At 53.0% G+C, this 19,853-nt stretch overlaps 1 protein-coding gene across 2 annotated transcripts in view; it reads left to right on the top strand.

Annotated features, from left to right (window-relative positions):
• SYMPK (symplekin scaffold protein) overlaps nucleotides 1-19,853 on the top strand; it is a 35,499-nt gene that overhangs the window by 13,122 nt on the left and 2,524 nt on the right. For both annotated transcript variants that reach the window (XM_036091579.2, XM_036091580.2), the window contains 13 exons: nucleotides 3,266-3,420; nucleotides 5,489-5,639; nucleotides 6,826-7,030; nucleotides 7,884-8,034; nucleotides 8,875-9,110; nucleotides 10,107-10,188; nucleotides 10,428-10,541; nucleotides 11,624-11,771; nucleotides 12,860-13,020; nucleotides 14,440-14,548; nucleotides 14,802-14,902; nucleotides 15,485-15,575; nucleotides 16,202-16,303. In XM_036091579.2, the coding sequence (XP_035947472.1) occupies nucleotides 3,266-3,420; nucleotides 5,489-5,639; nucleotides 6,826-7,030; nucleotides 7,884-8,034; nucleotides 8,875-9,110; nucleotides 10,107-10,188; nucleotides 10,428-10,541; nucleotides 11,624-11,771; nucleotides 12,860-13,020; nucleotides 14,440-14,548; nucleotides 14,802-14,902; nucleotides 15,485-15,575; nucleotides 16,202-16,303 (1,806 nt within the window). The remainder of the gene's footprint in view (nucleotides 1-3,265; nucleotides 3,421-5,488; nucleotides 5,640-6,825; nucleotides 7,031-7,883; nucleotides 8,035-8,874; nucleotides 9,111-10,106; nucleotides 10,189-10,427; nucleotides 10,542-11,623; nucleotides 11,772-12,859; nucleotides 13,021-14,439; nucleotides 14,549-14,801; nucleotides 14,903-15,484; nucleotides 15,576-16,201; nucleotides 16,304-19,853) is intronic.

The raw sequence follows: 19,853 nt of genomic DNA, 5'->3' as shown, positions 1-19,853 counted from the left end.
ATTACAGTATATAGATATGACATAGAAGGTGATATCAAAATAGAATTAATGAAGTGTAATATACATAAAAGTAATTATGAATTACTTAAATCTTGCAGAAAGGAATGGAATGAAAAGTCTCCCTCTTACTCCTCTCCCCAAAAGTAACCACTCCCCTATAGTAACACTTATGTTTTCTTTCAGAAATACCTGAGTTCTCCTTTCCTTTGTTTCCTTTATAATTGGATTTTCTTTCTGAAGTAATTTCTTTTTTTTTTTTTTTAAGATTGATTGATTTATTTTAGAGAGAGAGCCCCAGGGTGGGGTGGGAGGAGGGGCAGGAGGAGAGAGAGAGAAAGAAAGAATCCTCAAGCAGATGCCCACTAAGCTCAGAGCCACTTGCGAGGCCTGATCTCACGACCCTGAGATCATGACCTGAATCAAAACCAAGAGCTGGGTACTTCACCGACTGAGCCACCCAGGCGCCCTGAAGTAATTTCTTGATGGTTGTATTATTTTGTCAATAGTGTCAACCACGGCAGCCCTCCTTAATCCACAACTTTTTTTTCTGAATCACTGATGTTTGTTTCCAGAATGTTTATGAGAGAATTGGATTTTTTAATTATTATTTTTAAAAATAAGGGATTTATTTATTTTTTTATTTTTATTTTTTTAAAGATTTTATTTATTCATCTGAGACACAGAGATAGAGAGAGAGCATGAGCAGGGGGAGAGGCAAAGGGAGAGGGAGAAGCAAGCTCCCCGCTGAGTCAGGAGCCCGATGTGGGGCTCGATCCCAGGACCCTGGGATCATGACCTGAGCCGAAGGCAGACATTTAACCATCTGAGCCACCCAGGCGCCCCAAGGAATTTATTTTGATACAAGGAGTGAGGTAGAGATCTACTACCTTCTTCCATAATTGAGCATGCAAAGCAGAGTTTCTATACCTTAATATGTTTAGTAGTCATCTTAGAGCTCCTTCCATATCTGCACATAGATACCTACTACATCCTTTTAATGGTGGTATAATAGTCTATAGTGCACGTAGATTGCTTTAACCAGTCCTCCTGTTGATGGACATTTGTGTCTTTTTTTTTTTAAATAATTTCTGTAAAGATTGCTATAGTATGAGACTCTTGAGTGCATGTCCAGTTACAGGACGGATTCCTAGTAGTGGGGTTGGTGCATTTAAAGCTGTTTTTTTGCCCACCTTTTTTATTGTTCTGTTTCCTCAAACATTTTATTTTGGAGTAATTTTGGACGTGCAGACAAGTCACAAGAATAGTCCTGAAAGCTCCTGCATACCCCTGATGAGGCGAGGCTCACGTGTTTCATTCAGTTGTCGCACCCCTTTGGCCTCCCTAATCCGTTCTGCAGCGTTCCTCTGCTTCATGACCTTGCCACTGTGAAGAGTCCAGGACTACTGTTGGGCAGAATGTCCCCGTTTGGGCTCGTCTGCTCTGGCTTGTTGACTGCATCCAGGTTCCGCACTTGGGACAGGGACGCTGCAGAGGTGATGCCCTGACCGCCTCTGTGTGCTGTCAGGAGGCACATGATACCAATTTGTCACCTTATTGGTGATGGGAGTGTTGATCACTTGGTTGAAATAGTGTCTCCCAGTTTTCTCTAGTATCAAGTGCACTTTTCCCCATTGTAAATACGAAGTTGAGAGAGATACTTGTACTCTGTAAAACTACCTGTTTCCCTTGACTTTGACCCGGTGGTTTTAACATCTGTTATTGCTCTAATGAGCTTTCCTTCTACATTTATTAGTTGGCATTCTGTAAGGAAGAGCTTTCTTCTCCCTACTTTATTATCAGTTGCAGTTGTGGATTCTTACTCTCTGGGTTGTAATCCATTACTCTCGGTACTCATTTTGTGGCTCACATTGCCTCATACTGAGCCAAGGGGAGCCTTTGAGCTGGCTCCGATGACCCTTTGATGTGTCCTGTTAGTTTTTTTGAGCATTTCTTATTTTCTGGCACAACAAGATGTTCTGGACTCTTCTTGTACTTTCCTTACCCCAGCCTGGGAATCAGCCTTTTCCGTAAGGAGCCCTGGTTTCTTTTAAGCAGGGAATAGTTTCAGAAACCGAGATCTGAGCACTGGATGTGCCCGTTGCTACTGGGTGCATGGACATTCTTGATTGCCGTTGCCAAACTGTTTTCCAAAAAAACTGCACGACACCCCAGTGGTGTGTGAATGCCCGTTACCCCACTCTTCCCAGCCCTGGATGTTCCATAAACCCTCTGGGTATAAACGGTATCCCTGGTTTAGATTCGCTTTCTTGCACATGTTGGAGTCAGGCTGTGTGTCGTTTTACATTTATTAGCCATTTGCATGTCTTTGAAGTGCCCATTCTGTTCAGCCTTTTGTAACTGAATTATATGTGCCCTTGCTCTTCTTGGTTAATGCAGGGTATCAGCTTTCTGTTACGTGCATTGCAAACTTTTTTAAGAGACTGAATAACAGGGGCACCTGACTGGCTCAGTCAGTAGAGCATGAGACTCTTGATCGTGGGGTCGTGAGTTCAAGCCCCATGCTGGGCATGGAGCCTACTTTAAAAAAAAAAAAGTACCGTATAACATTGCATTGTATTTTTGCTAATCTACTTAAATCATCATCCTATTAAACATTCCAGCTTCAGGGAACATCTTTATACGTAAAGCTTTTTCTCCATACATTGTACCTTCAGTATATATTTATACGAGTTAAGGGTCAATATCTAGAAGTAGATTTGCTGGGTCAAAAGGTACGCACATTTAAAAGTTGGCACTACGGTTAAATTGCCCTTCCAAAAGGCCATACCAGTGTACATTTGCACAGTCCTAATTTGCACAGTACTAACAGCTGTCGCTACTGGCCTTTTTATTTTTTTGTCAATCATGTAGGCAAAAAGGCTATCTTACTAGGTTGTCTTTACATTTTCCTGATTCCTGGTGAGGTTGAGCAGTATTTCAAAGATAGAGGTTTTTAAACAATAAAGCTCAGTGAAATTACTAGTTAACCTTTTCACCTTCTTGGAGTTTAGTGTGATCAGCCAGGCTGGTGTGGCTTATTCCCATTTCTCAGATGAGGAGAACAGGGCACAGACAGAAGCAGGTTGTTTCCCCAAAGTCACGTGGTGCTTTGATGACAGAGCACGGCTACAGCCCAGGTCTTCGCCCACTGCACTCTGCTGCTTGCTAAGGCTGCCTGGAGGCAGGGACCCCCTGGGCTCCCTAGGAGGGGAGAGGGCCTGTTGCTCTCTCGGACACCAGCATCTTGTCTCCTTCCCTCTCCCAGAGCCCAACCTGGGGGAAGATGATGAGGACAAGGACTTGGAGCCAGGCCCGTCGGGAACCTCCAAGGCCTCAGCCCAGATCTCAGGCCAGTCAGACACAGACATCACAGCCGAGTTCCTGCAGCCCTTGCTGACACCTGACAATGTGGCCAATCTGGTGAGCATGGGTGTGGGCCATTTCCTACAGGGCAAGGAGGAAGGGTTTCTACTCCTTTTCCTATCCTTCACTGCACACTGCCCACCTCTTCCAGATGGCATTAGTCCCAGCACACCTCTCTGTCCCTCTGTTGGGAGAGTGTGGTCCAGTGGGCCCTCTCAATCTTGGATGGACCTTTTCTCTGATCTTTACTCCTTTAGGAGATCCCTTGTCACCACCCCCCAACAGTCCTTCTTTGGATAGTCTTGAGTTCCCATCTGAACCCCCCCACACCTCTCCTTTGAAGGGAGGGTAGATTAACTGGAGAGCAAACCCCATGACTTGTTGGCTAGGTGGTGGGGGATTGGCATTGGTGGGGTGGAATGGCAGTGTTTTCCTTAGATTGTCAAAGATATCCTGCTCTACAGTGAAAGAACCGCTGGGTTGAGTTGGTGGTGTGTGTGGGGGTGTCTCACATCAGTCCTCGGGCTGTAGCAGCACCCAGACCTTTCCATTGGGTGCTCATGGACAATGCCTCTTCATCAGTCTCCCTCGGCCTTCCCTTCCCTCTGCTTAGAGGCTCCACAAGGCTTAGTTGTTGGGTGAATGAAGTGGAATTTTTGTCACCAGGGTAGCAAAAAGGAGTTTTCTGTCCCGCTCAGATCTCTTTGGTGAGCTCCAGGCCTGGAAAGGCGTCTGCCTCTTGCATCGTTCTCCCCTTGGAAGTTCCACAGGCACCGCAGACTCATTATGTCAGAATAAACCTGTGGAATCTCTCCCTGTGCTCTTCTGCAGGCCCTCGGCGCTCTCTGTGTTCTTGGCACGCCAGCCTCCCAGTTCCCGACCCACAAACCTGGGAGTTAAGCTCTTTGCCTCCCGCCAGACCGTCCCCTCTTCTCCATCTCCCCTGGCCCCTACCTGGCCCAGGCTCCACCTGCCTGCACCCTGGCTCTGGCTTCCACTCCCCCTGCAGCAGCCAGAAGTACAGATTGTGAAGCTCCCCTGCTCCAGCCCTGCCAGGGCTCTCTGTTTCCTTCCAGATCAAATTTGAATGCAGCCTGCCTTAAGCCCTGTCTGGTGATGCTTCCGTTAACTCGTGGTACCTGGTCTGTCCTCTTCACGCTCTTTTCGAATTACTGGCCTAAAGTTCTTCACAGGATTCTTTTTTATTTTTATAATACCTGCTGTCTGTGTAGTAATGTGCAGCTTTTTTGTCCCGAGTATTGGGTCCTTAACTCCTTTTTTTGTTGTTCAATCTCACCATCAGTTTGTTTGTTTTCAATCATTTGAAAGAACCGGCTCTGAAGTTTCACTGATACTCTTTTGTAACCTTTTCTGTTTTATTTCTGTTGTCCTTATTCTTCCCTGCTGCTTTTGAATATTTTATCCCAGCGTTTTAAGTTGAATGCTTGGCTCAAGAGTTTTCAACCATCTTTTCCAATGTAAGCATTTAAGGATCTGATTTTCCATGAAAGAACCATTTAGCTGCATCCCACACATTTTGATTTGTAGTGATTTCATTCTCTCTCTCTTCTAATTATTTTCTTATTTCAGGTATATATTTAAACCTCTAAGCGTGTAGGGCGTTGGAAATGACCTTTTGTGACCGATTCCTGACAAAACTGGATGAGCTCTTGTTAGGATACTGATTTTTTTTTTTTTAAAGTCCATTTCTGGTTCATAGGACACTCTTCACTGAACTTGCAGTCTCTGGGCAGGGTTCTGCTGCTGCTCAGCCTTCCCCCATGCTGCTGCTCTGCCTGGAATCTGTACCCTGCTCCCACTGCGAAGCATCCCCCTGGGCCAGCCTGAAACTGGCCTTCCTCTCAGTTCTAAGCCTAGCTGCCACTTCCCCCGGGAGCCAAAGCCGCTCCTGACGTTTCTCATGGCCCCCTTTACTTCCCGCTCTCGTGTACCACAATGCACCATTGCCCGTTCTCTCTCTGACTTCCCCAGGAGTCTGAGCCCCATAGGAGCAGGCCCAGGACTGTCTTAGTCACTTCCATGTCCCCAGCCTTGGCCTGGCATGGAAGAGAGGCTTGTTGAGTCAGTGAGTAAGGAAGGGCTCCTCTCCCCGGGCATCCTGCAGGTCCTCATCAGCATGGTGTATCTGCCTGAGGCCATGCCCGCCTCCTTCCAAGCCATCTATACCCCAGTGGAGTCAGCAGGCACTGAAGCCCAGATCAAGCACCTGGCTCGGCTCATGGCCACACAGATGACGGCTGCAGGACTGGGGCCAGGTGAGTGTCCTTCGGCGCTGGCCCTGACCGGGGATTGGCACTGTGGCTGCTGGGTTCTCCTTCCTGGAAGAGCACCTCCTCAGGGCGGTACAAATGAAACTCACATGAGATGTTAGGTATAAACAGTTATAGGTCCCATAGATACACGGAGTGCTTAATATTTTCAGGCCCTGGGCTTTGAATCTGGCGGACCTGGATTTGAAGTCTCAGTTGAACCAGACTACCTCAGCCACGCAATAGCGGTGTGACTTTGGTCAAGTTACTGAACCTCTCTGACTTGGGTGTTTTCCTACATTAACAATACTAGTGAGATATAAATTATGTACAGAGAAACACAACTCTTAACTGTATATCTTAGTGAATTTTCACAAAGTGAACACACCCATGTAGCCACCACCCAGATGGAGATATAGACCATTTCCACCACTCCAGAACATTCCTTCTTGCTCCTATCCAGTCAGCACTGATAGCACTCCACCTCCTGAGAGAATCACTTTTCTGATTTCTGTCTCCATAGATTAATTTTTCCTAATCCTGAATTTCATATAAACGGGATCATAGAGAGTCTGGCTTCTTTTGCTCAGCATAAATTTTTGAGATGCATTCACGTTGTGTGAACCAGTGGTTTACTTTGTATTGCTCAGTAGTATTTCCTTAGGCCATTGTTTGCTTATACACTCTTCTGTTGATTGACCTGTGGCTTATGTCCAGTTTTTGACTGTTGTGAATGAAGCTGTACAAGTGTTTTTTGGGGTTTGTTTGGGTTTGGGGGCACGGTTGTTGGGTTTTGGTTTTGTTTTTGTTTGGTTGGTTTTTTTGAGTGTAGTTGGTGTGTACAAGTGTTTCGGTGTACACAAGTCCTTGTTTATCTTGGGTATATACCGATGAGTGGAGTTGTTGGGTCATAGGTTAGGGTATTTTCAGTGCTATTAGAAGCTGCTCATCAGTGTTCCAACGTGGCTGTGCCATTTGGTGCCCCCACCCGCAGGAAATGGCTTACCTAGTTTGAGCCTTGGTTATATGCAAAGTGGCGATAAAAAGTGTGCCTGTTTCAGAATGGAGTTTTGCAGATTTAGATGAGCTTTGTGTGTACAAGGCTTAGAATAGAGCCCAGCACACAGGAGGTCCCTGGATGGGAGCAAGGGGGTGTGACGTTCCTGGAGCCCATTTGCTACCTCCCCCTCAGGTGTGGAGCAGACCAAACAGTGCAAGGAGGAGCCCAAGGAGGAGAAGGTGGTGAAGCCAGAGAGTGTCCTGATCAAGCGACGCCTGTCAGCCCAGGGCCAGGCCATCTCAGTGGTGGGCTCCCTGAGCTCCATGTCTACTCTGGAGGAGGAGGCGCCCCAGGCCAAGAGGAGGCCAGAGCCCATCATCCCTGTCACGCAGCCCCGGTGAGTCCCCGGGTAGGTGCAGGTGAAGGACTGAAGGCCTGGTTTTTGGTGTGTGCATGCACATGTGTGTGCGTGTGTTAAAGACAGACTGACAAAGACAGATAAACAGCTAGGGCTGGATGAGGATCTGTCTGATTCCAGAGTCAGTGCCATAACCACCAAGCCTTAATTGTTGTTTTCTTTTACATAAAAATGCCCCCTTCCTTACTTACGTCTAAAGTTGGGATGATAGTATCTTCCTCTAAGGATCAAGGGAGAGTTAAATGAGTTTACAGTGATAGATCATTAAATTAGATAACTTTGAGGTTGGAAGTGAATTTGATATAAAGTATTTAGCATGATTCCTAACATGTCGTAAGTGCTACTGGTTGTGATCATCCTCCTCTTCATTATTATCCCCCTTACAGACCAAAAAATCTAGCCAGTCCCTGCCCCCCTCCAAGACCTGGGCTGTGCCTGATCTGCCCTCCAAGCTCTCCATTCCCCTCACTCCAGTCACACTGGCCCCTTGGTTCTCCTTGAACAGCCAGGCAGGTCCCCACTGGAAGGCCTTTGCACTTCCTGTTCTCTCTACCTGGAAAGCTCATCTCCCAGATATCTGTGTGTCTCGTCCTCTTGCTTCATTCAGATCTGCACTCCCACACAGCCTCCTCAGAGAAGCATTCCCTGAGACACGCTTTACAAAAACAAAATGGCACCCTCTTTCTCATTACCCTGCACCTTGCCATGCCTGAGTCACAGGAGAGTTAGAAAGGCAGTATGGTGGCGGTGGCGGTGTATGGCCTGGGATGGACCTGGGCTCCAGAAAGGACGTTTTGAGTCACCGTGTCCCTGTCCCTACTCTTTCACATAGGCTGGCAGGCGCTGGTGGGCGCAAGAAAATCTTCCGCCTGAGCGATGTGCTGAAGCCCCTGACGGACACCCAGGTGGAGGCTATGAAGCTGGGCGCCGTGAAGCGGATCCTTCGGGCGGAGAAGGCTGTGGCCTGCAGCGGGGCAGCCCAGGTGTGCCCCTGTCTCCCTGGCCCATGCTTCCAGACCCTCTCCCCACGAGCCTGCCTCACAGCCCAGGAAAGATACGGCCCCGGGCTCAAAGCTCCCTGGCTCCGGGTCCCAGCTGGGCTGCCCACCAGCCCTCCACGCCGCTCTTCTGTCCTCCTTGAAACGGAGGTGGCAGCAGCAGCTCCACATGGTGATGAGGAGGAAATGCATGGACATGCACGGCTCTCGCTCAGCACAGAGCTGGCTGCCCGGGAGAGCCCTGCGAGTGAGGGCTGCTGCTGGGTTCTTTCTTCCTGGTGCTTAATAGTGCTTTTCTTATTATTGTTGAGATTTAGATGGCCAGATCTAAATCCCGATTCTGCCATGCACTGGCATCGTAACCTCAGCCAAGTGACTTTTTCCCCATTTTTTTTGAAGTTTAATTTTAATTAACCAAGAAGTATATAAAAGTACTCTTTCTGTTAAAAAGATATTTCTAGGCCATAGAGGTACCATAAGTCTTCCTTGGCCCCCACCCGCATCCCATCCCCCTCCTCCAAGATGACCAATGTACAAATTAGAGGAAGCCTTCAGGATCTTTCTCTGTGTACCTAAGTATGTAGATACTACTTTTACAAACTCAGTTTTGTTCTATGATGATTGACTCCCCCCCCCTTTTTTTTTTCCTCCCACACAAATGATTCCTGTGGGGTATAAACTTCCTCAGCTTGCCTTCCTCACTTAACACCAGGTCTTTAGCGGGGGTCCCTGAACCTGGGCAGGAAGACTTGTAAGGCATGATCACGAGGTGCCTGGGATTGCCTCCCATTCCCACACCCATACATACACCCACTCTCCTGTCAGGTGCGCATAAAGATCCTGGCCAGCCTGGTGACGCAGTTTGACTCGGGCCTGAAGGCCGAGGTCCTGTCCTTCATCCTGGAGGATGTGCGGGCCCGCCTGGACTTGGCCTTCGCCTGGCTGTACCAGGAGTACAACGCCTACCTGGCGGCCGGTGCCTCGGGCACCCTGGACAAGTACGAGGACTGCCTCATCCGCCTGCTCTCCGGCCTGCAGGAGAAGCCAGACCAGAAGGATGGGTGAGGGGGACCGCCCTGCGCTCTCCTGTGTCCTGCCTTTCTTTTGTGGTTTCTCATCACCTCCCTCCTCACCACCGAAGGCCTCATTCCCATCCCCCGAGACTCCCTGCTCTCCCTGCTCTCTGGAGGCACGTGCAAGGCAGGTTCCGGGTGTGCTCTGGGGCCCACTCCCTGGGCTTATTCTCCACTCTGCTGCGTGCCCTCTGAGCCTCCGTTCTTGTAGGTAACAGTGCCTAGCCTCATAGGCTTGTTTCGGAGGTTGACTTCTCTCCAGCCTCATCTCTCACCTGAATTGCTCCTGTAGCTTCCTCCTTGTTCTCGACCTCCTACTGATCCATTTTCCACACAGCAGCCTGGGTGACATTTTAGAATGTAAATACGGTCTTGTTGTTACCCACTAAAAACCTTCCATGGTTCTCCATCGCTCTTGGGATAAAATGCAGCCTTCCTTCTGTGCCCTATGAGACCTGCGTAACCCAATTCCTACTAACCTCTTTACCTTCTTATTCTGCCCCCCTACTCCTCTGTCCCCAGACTTTAGCCACATTGGCCTTCTGTCTTCTGACCCTTGAACATGCCAACTTGGCAGTTCCTATTTCTGTACCTGGAATGCTCTTCCCCCAACTCTTCGCATGGCTGGCTCTTTCTCATCCCCCAGTGTCAACTCAGTGTTACCTCAGAGCAGCCATTTTTGGCCACCACATCTAAAAAGCAGTACCGTTCCCCACTCCCCATCATTCCCTTCCATTACTGTAGTAAATGAGTAAGGTTAGGAATCCCCTTTGACGAAGGGGAGAACCGAGCTTCAGAGAGGTAGAGTCTCTGCCTAAGTCACCCAGCTGTCAGCGTTTGAACCCGGCTCCATCTACCTCCAAAGCTCTGTTCCCTGGGAGTTGAGCAGGCTATATGTGAGGGGCAGCCCTGCCGGCTCCAAGCTCCAGCAGGATTGGGAAGCTTCTCCGCCACAGCCAGTCCCTCCCCCTTCGTCTCTGGCAGGATCTTCACTAAGGTTGTGCTGGAGGCGCCACTGATCACCGAGAGTGCCCTGGAGGTGATTCGCAAGTACTGCGAGGATGAGGTAAGGACAGTCAGCCCATCTCTCTCAGTCCCTAGCACCGTGATGCATGCAGGAGCCCTGCAGGGAGACAGGGGCCTGTGTCGGGGGTCTGAGGGGCACACAGCCCAGACCTGGTGGCAGGGGACTCTGTGAGGGACCCAGTCCTTTTGTCCAGGACCGGATCTGAGGGAGGCAAGGGAGATATCCCAGGGGCACACTGCAGGTGGGCTGAGCTCTGGTGTCCCTCCCTTCTGCCACAGAGTCGCACTTACCTGGGCATGTCCACTCTTCGAGACCTGATCTTCAAACGCCCGTCCCGCCAGTTCCAGTACCTGCATGTTCTGCTAGACCTCAGCTCCCACGAGAAGGACAAGGTGACCCCTTGCCACCCCGCACTGGGCCGACTCCGCCCTTCCTCTGTGCCGAGCACCTAGCCCAGCCTCTTCCACATGCCCCTGAATGTCCTCTCTGGGCCTAATGCCCTTCCTGCTGTAGTGTTTTGGTGATGGATGCCTTTTCATCTGTGGTGGCATGAAGCTGCCTAGAATATACACATGGATACACTCATCCTCCCAGGAAGGGCAGTCCCATTCTCCCTCCTACTCCACCCATGTTGGGGAGCCCCGTATGGCCTGGTGCTGTGCTGGGGCCTGGCAGGGGAGCTAACAGGAGAGGAGCCGTGTGGCCTGTCAGCGAGCAGTGGGGACACAGCCCGCCCATGGAGTGGGGCAGCACCAGAACGGCGCACTTAGTGTGGAGGCCCTGGGGAGGGGCCTGACCTACCTGGGCCCCCCGGGGGGATGGGCGGGGCTTAAGGAAGGCTTCTGGAGGAGAGTGCAGGTGAGCCAAGACCTGAAATAGGAGTAGATGGGTGTGACTGAACAGAGGGAGCAAGGTGTGTGCATGTGTGATTGCGAGGGCCCTAGACCCACCCCTGCTCAACTGTTTTGCCACCTCCTCTCCTGGTGTCATGTGTCCATTCATTCAGCAGACCCTCACTGCGGACTCTGGCTCTGGCTTGGGCCTTTGGTGCTCTTGGGGCCAAAGCAGTGCCCAGGAACAGTCCCTGTTCTCAGGGCTCCCAGCCGGTGATGTCTGAGTAAAATGGGATAGAGCCAGTGACGGGCATTCTGGGCAGTGGGAACCTTTTGTGCCAAGTCTCAAAGCCAAGGAGAATGCTGTCGCTTTTGAGGAACTAAGGAAAGTTCATTCTGGTTGGAACGTAGCAAGCAAGGCAAGAGACAGTAAGGGAAGGGGCTGAGCAGGTAGATGGAGAGGTGATGCAGGCCCTGACTTGGGCCAGGAAACCACTCCTCCAAGCCAGCGATCAGCGTTGGGCACAGATGACTCAGGTAGACCAGGCCTTTCTCAGTCTTGGGCTTGTTTTCCCACTGGTCCTGCCAAGCTCAGAACAGCGGTCTCCCCCTCCACCATCTTGCCCGCACTCTCTCTTCAGGTGCGTTCCCAGGCCCTACTGTTCATCAAGCGCATGTATGAGAAGGAGCAGCTGCGAGAGTATGTGGAGAAATTTGCCCTCAACTACCTGCAACTCCTGGTCCACCCCAACCCACCATCCGTGCTGTTTGGAGCCGACAAGGATACAGGTTTGGTGCAGCTTCATCAGATGCACATTGAGCACCTGCTGGATCCCAGGCTCTGGGCCAGGCCCTGGGGGAATGGAGCTGGATTGAAGCTGAGCCCTGCTCAGCCTACTAGGGAAGACAGCCAGGCAATGATGACCAGACCGAGCAGGCCTAGGGACTGCGAGAGTCCAGAGGGGCCTCTCACCTCAGCCCCAGGGGTCAGGGAGAGCATCCTGGAGATGGAGGGCTGAGAGCCAGAGGACAAGGAGAGCTAGCCAGCGATGGGGTTCCAGGAGGGGCCAGGCATAGGCCCATTCCTTCAACAAAGCCCCAGGTCCCTCAGAATTACAGGTGGGGAGACCCAAGCCCCAGGGAACGGACCATTAAACTGGAAGGTTCAGGGGTGCCTGGCTGGCTCAGTCAGTGGAACATGCAGCTCTTGATCTGGGGGTCGTGAGCTCAAGCCCCATGTTGGGCATGGAGCTTCCTTTAAAAAAAAATAAAAATTAAAGAAACCTGCAAGTTTCAGGCTGTGACGGAAAGCACATGGCCTTCTGGGAGAACAGGAGCCCTGGCGCAGCCCGGGTGCCCGGAAGACCTCCCAGGCGAGACACTGGTTGCGTGAGACCCAGAGGATGAGGAGATACAGAGAGGGGAGTTAGGCAAGAGCATTGCAGGCAAAGGAGTGACGTGTGCGAAGGGACCTGTGCGGGCTCAGGGGGTGCTGTCAGAAGGAGGATGTGGCCAGAGCAGGGAGTCCCTGGGGGGCGGGGGTGCGCTCCTAGAGGGGATTTATCGTGAGCATAGGGTAATTGTGGGAACACGGAGCAGGAGAAGGACAGGGTCAGAACTTCCCTTCGGAAAGATCCATCTGGCTGCCCTGTGGATTGATGGGCAGAGACGAGGTGGGACTTCAGTGCAGAGGCTTCTAAAAGGGGAGCAGTCCTGGTCCCACCCCATTTCCCTGATGCTTGGCTTCCTGCCCTAGAACAGTTTGCTTCCTGGGCCTGCCTCCCTTCTGTGCTGCCTCCCAAAGAAGGGACAGACACTGAGGGTGGGAGACGGTGGGGAGGAGAGTGGTCCCTGATCCCCGCTCCCTGCCCTATCAGAGGTGGCGGCGCCCTGGACCGAGGAGACCGTAAAGCAGTGTCTATACCTCTACCTGGCTCTCCTGCCTCAGAACCACAAGCTCATCCACGAACTGGCAGCCGTGTACACGGAGGCCATCGCCGACATCAAGCGGACGGTGCTGAGGGTCATCGAACAGCCGGTGAGGCCCCTGAGCCCACCAGGCTCTGCCCATCCGTGGGCAGGGCTAAGGCCCCAACTCTAGCCCTTTCCCTAGTATCTCCACCTTGGCATGGGCTCAGCACCAACGGGTGCCACCCTGGGTCCCGTGGCACTGGGGCTTGTGGGTGGTCCACCTGCCCCATCTGCCAATGAAAGGACAGCAGGGTCGCCCTGCAATTACTAGGCTGGAGTTGGGCAGACCTGGGTCCACATTCTGCCTGTCACTTTCTCGCTGTGCAAACTGGCCCCTCTTCAGTAAAAATGGGGAGGCTAATTCTGTCCCCCAAGCTTGCTGCAGGAACTCCATGAGCTCGTACATGTAAACGTCTGTGCTCTCACCATCTAGGAGCTGGCCTTCCCTTGCCTGGCCAGTGGGAGTCTTTAGTTGTCATTACACAAGTCCCACCTGCCGCTCTCTCCGGAGCCCCAAGTCACCCACATGAAAAGCAACTGGCACCTGAAATTCAGACTGTCTGCCCTTCCAATCTGCAGGTGGATTGGAAACCACTTTTTTTATATTTCTCTGTCCCTGCTTTTTTTATTACGGAAAATTTCCAACATAAACAAAAGGAGAGAGTCTGGTAGGCTCACCCCCAAATACCCGCCACCCGGATTCAGCGGTGTCTTCCCCGTTTTCAGTGAGCTCCTGGAGGGCACAGACTGCCAGTTCCACGGACCATTATAAACGTTTGTTGGCAGAGGAAGGCATGAGCCCTCACAGCCTGGCCTGGTGCTCCCTGCACTTGTTGCCCATGGAGTGGGGAAGGCTGCAGACGCAGGTCGAGCCCTGATCTGAGCAGGCTGCCACGCGGGGCTCTGGCTGTCACTGATGCCTTTAGAAGCCTGAAAAGCCTTCACCGAGGAATTGGAGGGCAGGTTGGGCATCAGAGGTCGGGTTAGGTCAGAAGTGACAGAAAGGGCCTCTCCTGCTAAGTAGGCAGCCAGTGCTGGTGAAGGCTTGGGAGCTACAGCGAGTCTATACCCTGTGAGGTGGGGTAGAGGAAGGCCAGATGCTGCCGCCCTGCCTCTTCCCACCTTCCCCACATTTCCCCCAGGTCCCTGAACTCCGCCACCAGTTCTTTTTTCCCCCAGGTTCACTGAGGTATGATTGACACACAGCCTTGTGTTCGCGTGAGGTGTAAAACATGTTTGGGGACATATATATATTGCAGAAGATTAGTTAACGTCCATCACCTCACATCATTTGTTTTTTCTCTAGTGATGAGAACTTTTAAGATCTACTCTTTCTGTCTCCAGTTCTTGCCCCAGAGTCCCATCATCCCCCCAGCCACCCTGCCTCTGACACCTGGGCCTCCCTGAGTTCTCGCCTAGGGCCCCCTAGTCCTCAGCACATCACCCAGCTCCTTCCCCAGTCTGCCATCCCTCTCTCTCCTTCTAGATCCGAGGAATGGGCATGAACTCACCAGAGCTGCTCCTGCTGGTAGAAAACTGTCCCAAGGGGGCAGAGACACTGGTCACACGATGTCTGCACAGCCTCACGGACAAAGGTGCTCCCAGGACCCCACCTTTCAGCCTTTTCCTCCATGTCCCAGAACTTCCTCACGGGCCCTTTCCAAGACCTGGCCCTCGGAGCTGCTGGGTATATTGCTAAATGCATTTGAGAAACCAGGGGCCAGAGATTCCTGCTCTGGAATGGAGTTGGCCCTCCCCTTCCCTCACACACAGCCACCACCATTTCTCCTTCCTCTCGGTGCTCCCCCTCACCCTACCTGTGCCCCCTGCTTACTCTTCTGCCTGCAGTCCCGCCCTCCCCAGAGCTGGTGAAGCGGGTCCGGGATCTCTACCACAAGCGATTGCCAGATGTCCGCTTTCTCATCCCTGTGCTCAATGGACTGGAGAAGGTACAGAGCTGGATGTCCGGATGCCCCCACTGATGAAGACGGGCAGGGCAGGGATGGGTGCCCAGGTACCCATGTCAGACGCTTTTGAGCCCATCCCAGGGCTCATCAGACTACGGAGCAGTCTCACCTCTGCTTCATCCTCTGTGACCTCAGGCAGGCCACCCCATTCTCTGCGCCTCGGTTTTCTTCTCTGTCAAGTGAGGATCACAGTGACCCCCACACACAGGCCTGTTCCAAGGCCTAAATGTGTTTCCCCTGCCCGGGTCTTATTCCTAACAGGCTGTGGGGCCTTGGTGAGCCTGTCTTCTCCCGTGTAAAGTGGGAATGATGATGACACCCTCCCCCTGCAGGGGCCATCAGGGGGCGTGTGGCACCAGGAAGGCTCAGATGGGGAGTGATGAGGCTGGGGCTGAGTCAGGCCCAGTGACTCAGGGAGAAGGCTCAACCCCGAGGGACCAGAGGGAGCTCGAGGAGGGAAGTATCCAAGGGTATGGCAAGGCCGCAGCTTCTCCTCGCCTCCTCAGGGCGAGCATTTGGGATAGGGGTGCCCTCTGACCAGCCTCCCCTGCCCTCCCCCTGCAGAAAGAAGTGATCCAGGCCCTGCCAAAGCTCATCAAACTCAACCCCATTGTGGTGAAAGAGGTCTTCAACCGCCTGCTGGGCACCCAGCACGGTAGGTGGCATCTTCCATGGTTGAAAGAAGCAAAGTAGAACTTTCAACATAGAAAAACGACCCAGTGACCTAGGATGGACTCCTCCCCCTCACCCCAGGGGCTGGTGCTAGGGGGGGAGTGAGGCTGTCTGTTGCACCTATAACACGTGATTTAAAACCCCCACACAAGAGTGTTTGGGACCCTCCAAACCGCACCAGCAGAGCGCCATCTTCCCTAGCCGCCTCCCCTAGCATTGCCTCTAAGCACTGTCGTCGAGCACGTTGCCCGGCCCAGCCTGTCCTGTCCAGCAAATGCCCATGTCTGTGCTGTGGGGGGGGGTCCGGCCTTCTGGGGGCACAGCCCAGGGAGGAGGGCGAGGAACTGCTGGAGCACATCCGATGCTGCCCTTTCTAGAAGGGTAGGAACCCAGTGTGGGGAGGAGGAGAGCAAGGTGAAGGCTTCCCAGAGGGGGTAGCGTTCAGTGCCCTCTTTTTCTTCCCCTGCTCTAGCCCTCTGTCCTCCTGGTCCCATTGAAGCAGAGGGCACCTCATCTTCAGTCACCACGCCCCTAATCTGCGGGACCCAGACATATCTCTTCACTTAGACGCCGTACTGTCTCCTTCCCCTTCCCACTCCCTCCCTGCAGGCGAAGGGAACTCAGCCTTGTCCCCGCTGAACCCTGGAGAGCTTCTGATCGCACTGCACAACATCGACTCGGTGAAGTGTGACATGAAGTCCATCATCAAAGGTGAGGCGCTCCCCCCCCCCCAAGTGGCCTGGCTGCTGCGGACCCGGGGAAGAACCTCAGGCACCCACATGTCCCTGCTGGAATCTGCCGAGTTGGAGATGTGCCACCTGCAACCCCATCTCAGCTCTGGACACCTGCCCTCATTCCTTTGCCTTCCCTCCCTCTTCTCTTTCCTCCCTCCGTCCGTCCAAGGGACTGGTGCATCTGCTATGCACTGGCACAGAGTAGTCCTCAAGAAAGGTGGGGAGCCCCTCCCTCCCCAGCCCTGGCTCGAGGAATGAAGGAAGCAGAGCCCTCGGCCCAGCAGGGGGCAGAGGGGCAGCAGAGCATATGGAGCACACCAGGGCCGTTGTCGGACCAGGAGTAGATGCCAAGTCTGGTCCGGGCTCCAGTTGAGGCAGGAGAAGGTGCCTCCAGGGTAGGGGGTGGGGGACAAACTGGCCAGCTCCCCTCAACCAGCAGTTTCCTAATAGCTGCCGCCACCACTTACCGAGCGAGCACTTACACTGAGCCAGGCTCTCCTGAGTGCCTTACAGGCCTGCTTGCTGACACACACCACCCGTTACCTGGTGAGTATGCGGACTTCCATCTTATAGACAGGGAAGTGGAGGTTCCAGAGAGGTTGAGGAACTTGCTCAGGGCCGCACACAAGCTGAGTGGTGTAGTGGAACCACACAGAATCTGAAGCCCACTAGACCCCAGTTGGAATCCAGCTCTGCCAGTTCTGCCCGCCTATGGTACCCTGGGTCCCAGGGCCACCACCTCCCATAGGAGGACTTCTCTCCATCAACTCTCCTCAGCACTGCCCCCCACTCCTCCCCGAGGGAGGTTTCTGGTCCAGAAGTCGTGCTTTCCCACCAAGGTGGAAGCCCTTACTGTTGCCCCCTCTACTCAGAAGACCCCTGTCCTTTGATTCGTCCTCTTCTTTAAGAGCGGGGAGGGGGTCCCCCCAACCACCACCACTTAGCTTCTTGTCTAGCCTAAAATAGCTCCTCCCGTGACGACTAACTTTCTGGCCTTCCTCAGCAAGTTCTCTCAGAATCTTTTAGGTCGAGAGAGGAGCTTGTGGAAGTCTAAAACTCACACTACAACGGAGGAGGGACTAAGGCCTCTAGTGAAAGAACAGTAAAGTGAAAAGCGTCTCGAAGCTGAGCATCCAGAAGTGGCCTTTTTATTTTTTATTTTTTTACATTTGTTTGTTTATTTATTTAAGTAATCTCTACATCCAGCATAGGGCTCGAACTCATGACCCCGAGATCAAGAGTCACATGCTCCTCCAACTGAGCCAGCCAGGCGCCCCCAGAAGTGGCCCTTTTACAGGCTGTAGCCCCTTTGATGATGTCAGGGAAGCTGTGGGCCCATTCCCGAGGATGACAGGCTCACACAGTCTTGCGCACAATTTGAGGGGATTCACAGACCCCACCACCCCACTAAGTCCATCCACAGACCCAGATTAAGTCCCAGGAAGAAAAAGAGCCTTGCCACAGGTCACTCAGGTGGCCAGCGGCCAGGTCCCTGGAGACGTCATCAAGGCCTGGCCTTTAGAAGCCCACCTGTTTCTTTCTACAAGCCCAGGTCTACACACAGCCTCCATGCTGCTGAGCGCCTAGCAACCTTCCAGCCGCTCTCCCTACCTGCTGTTTGTCCCCAGCACCCAAGCTAGCCAGTTCCCAGAGTACGTTTCTCTGTTTGGGCCCCAGTGGTTTTCGTGGTTGCACTAGGAACCCCATTCAACTATAAGCTCTGGATCCAAAATCCAGTCCTGTTTTGTGCACCGTTGGATCCCCCATGCCTGATAGTATAAGCATTCATTCATGGCATTCACTCCTTTAAAAGCCACCCTCTCTCTGGTGAGTTTTTCTATAATGGGACCTGCCCCCAGTGGTCTGGTGCAGCAATTAAAGAAAACTCAGTGAGTGCCTCTGCTCAGCCCTGTGCCAGGCAGTGCTGGGGACCCAGCAGCGATGGAGACAGCCCTGGTCCTGCCCTCTGGGGCTCACGGTCCATCCCTAGATGATAAGAGCCCACAGTGAGCAGAGCTGGGACAGGGGAGCCCCGAGAGCACACCTGAGCTGAAACCACAGAGGGATGAGTAGGGGTGAGGTAGCAGGGGAGACACTGATCCCAGAGAAAGGAAGAGTATTTGCAGAGGCCAAGAGATGTGCTGGCATGGCCTGGTTCTGGAACTGCAGAGGTGAGGCTGACTAGATCTTGAGGTTTAGGGGAAGGGGCCTGGTCAGGAGAGGTCAGATTAAAAGCATTAAGAATACCATGCCTGGGCCCCACCCACACAGGGTCTCCTAGGCCACAGTAGATTGGACTTGATACCTTGAGGGCCCCTGGGAGGTGTATGGGGTCTGGCTGAGCTTCCAAAAGGACCCCTCCTTAGCCTGCTATGGAGGGTGGATTAGAGGGCTGGGTGGAAGGCCCAGGGGGAGACTTGGGTGGGGCGGGGAAAGGGGGTTGGTTGTGGACCCTTTTAGGCAGAGCAGGCAGGAGCCAGCCACTAACTGGAAGGGAGGAGGAGGAGGAGCTTTCTTGGTTTCTGGTAGGTTCACTCTGGCTTCTACACTGTCCTTACCTTCTACACTCTCCTCTGCTCCTTTGGCCTAGATACCTGCCTACCTCGCTCTAGTCTCCTTCCTGCCTATGTTCCTGCAATGCCTCCATCCTTCCCCTGTTCCTTATAGGAGCCCCCCTCATTCCTTATAGGCACCCACCCCTGTTCTCCATTAGCCTCTCAAGGATTGGGGGCCTCTCTTTTGGCTCAATAAAGACTTCCTGGTTGACAGACTCACATGGCAAGTGGTGTTTGGGGAAGAAGGGGTTCAGAGGCAGTTCCTGGGGTCTCCCCATTACACAATGGATTGGAGCACCGCCGATCCCACTGATTTTGGGGTACCACTACCCATTCCTGAGGGAACAGACCCCAAGGCCTGCCCTGGCCTGCCTGCCTTCGTGGATGCCCCTATTGTGCTGGCCCTCCCTGGGCCCTTCCTGGCACTGGGTGTTGAGCTGGGGAGTGCTTCATCTGCCCAGGCTTCCTCCTCTTGCTCCTTCCTCCCTTGTTATTTTGTGTGCTGTGCCTCCCACGTGCGTCCACGTCTGGTATCCCTCCAGCACCAGCACAAATCCTTATGCTCTGGTCAGGATTGGGAGTGGGCAGCCCCTTGACCAGCCTGCTGGTGGAGGGCATCTCTGGTCTCCTACAGGGGGTCTTACGGAAGTCAGAACTGCCTTCCCTCTCTGGTAGGGGTGGGAAGGGCAAGCCAGCATGGGCCCCCAGGCATTGGCAACCTGTCTCTCCTGCCTCGGCCTTTCTGTGGGTTGCCCCCAAAGAAAAAGGGCCAAGGTCTGCCCACTCTGCCCAGCGTGGGGCTTCCAGCAACTGGACATGTCTTTTCCCCTCGACCAACACCCCAGGCCACAGTATCCCCTCAGGGACCTGCTGGGTGAGGAAGTCTCTCTCGTCCAGAGCTTCAGGAATGAGGGCTAGGTCTCCACTCACGTGGGCACATTAATGGGGCTGAGGCTCTCTAAGGGTGGTGGG

Source organism: Halichoerus grypus, chromosome 15 (assembly GCF_964656455.1).
Source record: "Halichoerus grypus chromosome 15, mHalGry1.hap1.1, whole genome shotgun sequence".
NCBI classification, from domain to species: domain Eukaryota; kingdom Metazoa; phylum Chordata; class Mammalia; order Carnivora; family Phocidae; genus Halichoerus; species Halichoerus grypus.
The sequence above is the reverse complement of the archived record's forward strand: the minus strand, read 5'-3'. Positions and strand labels throughout refer to the sequence as shown.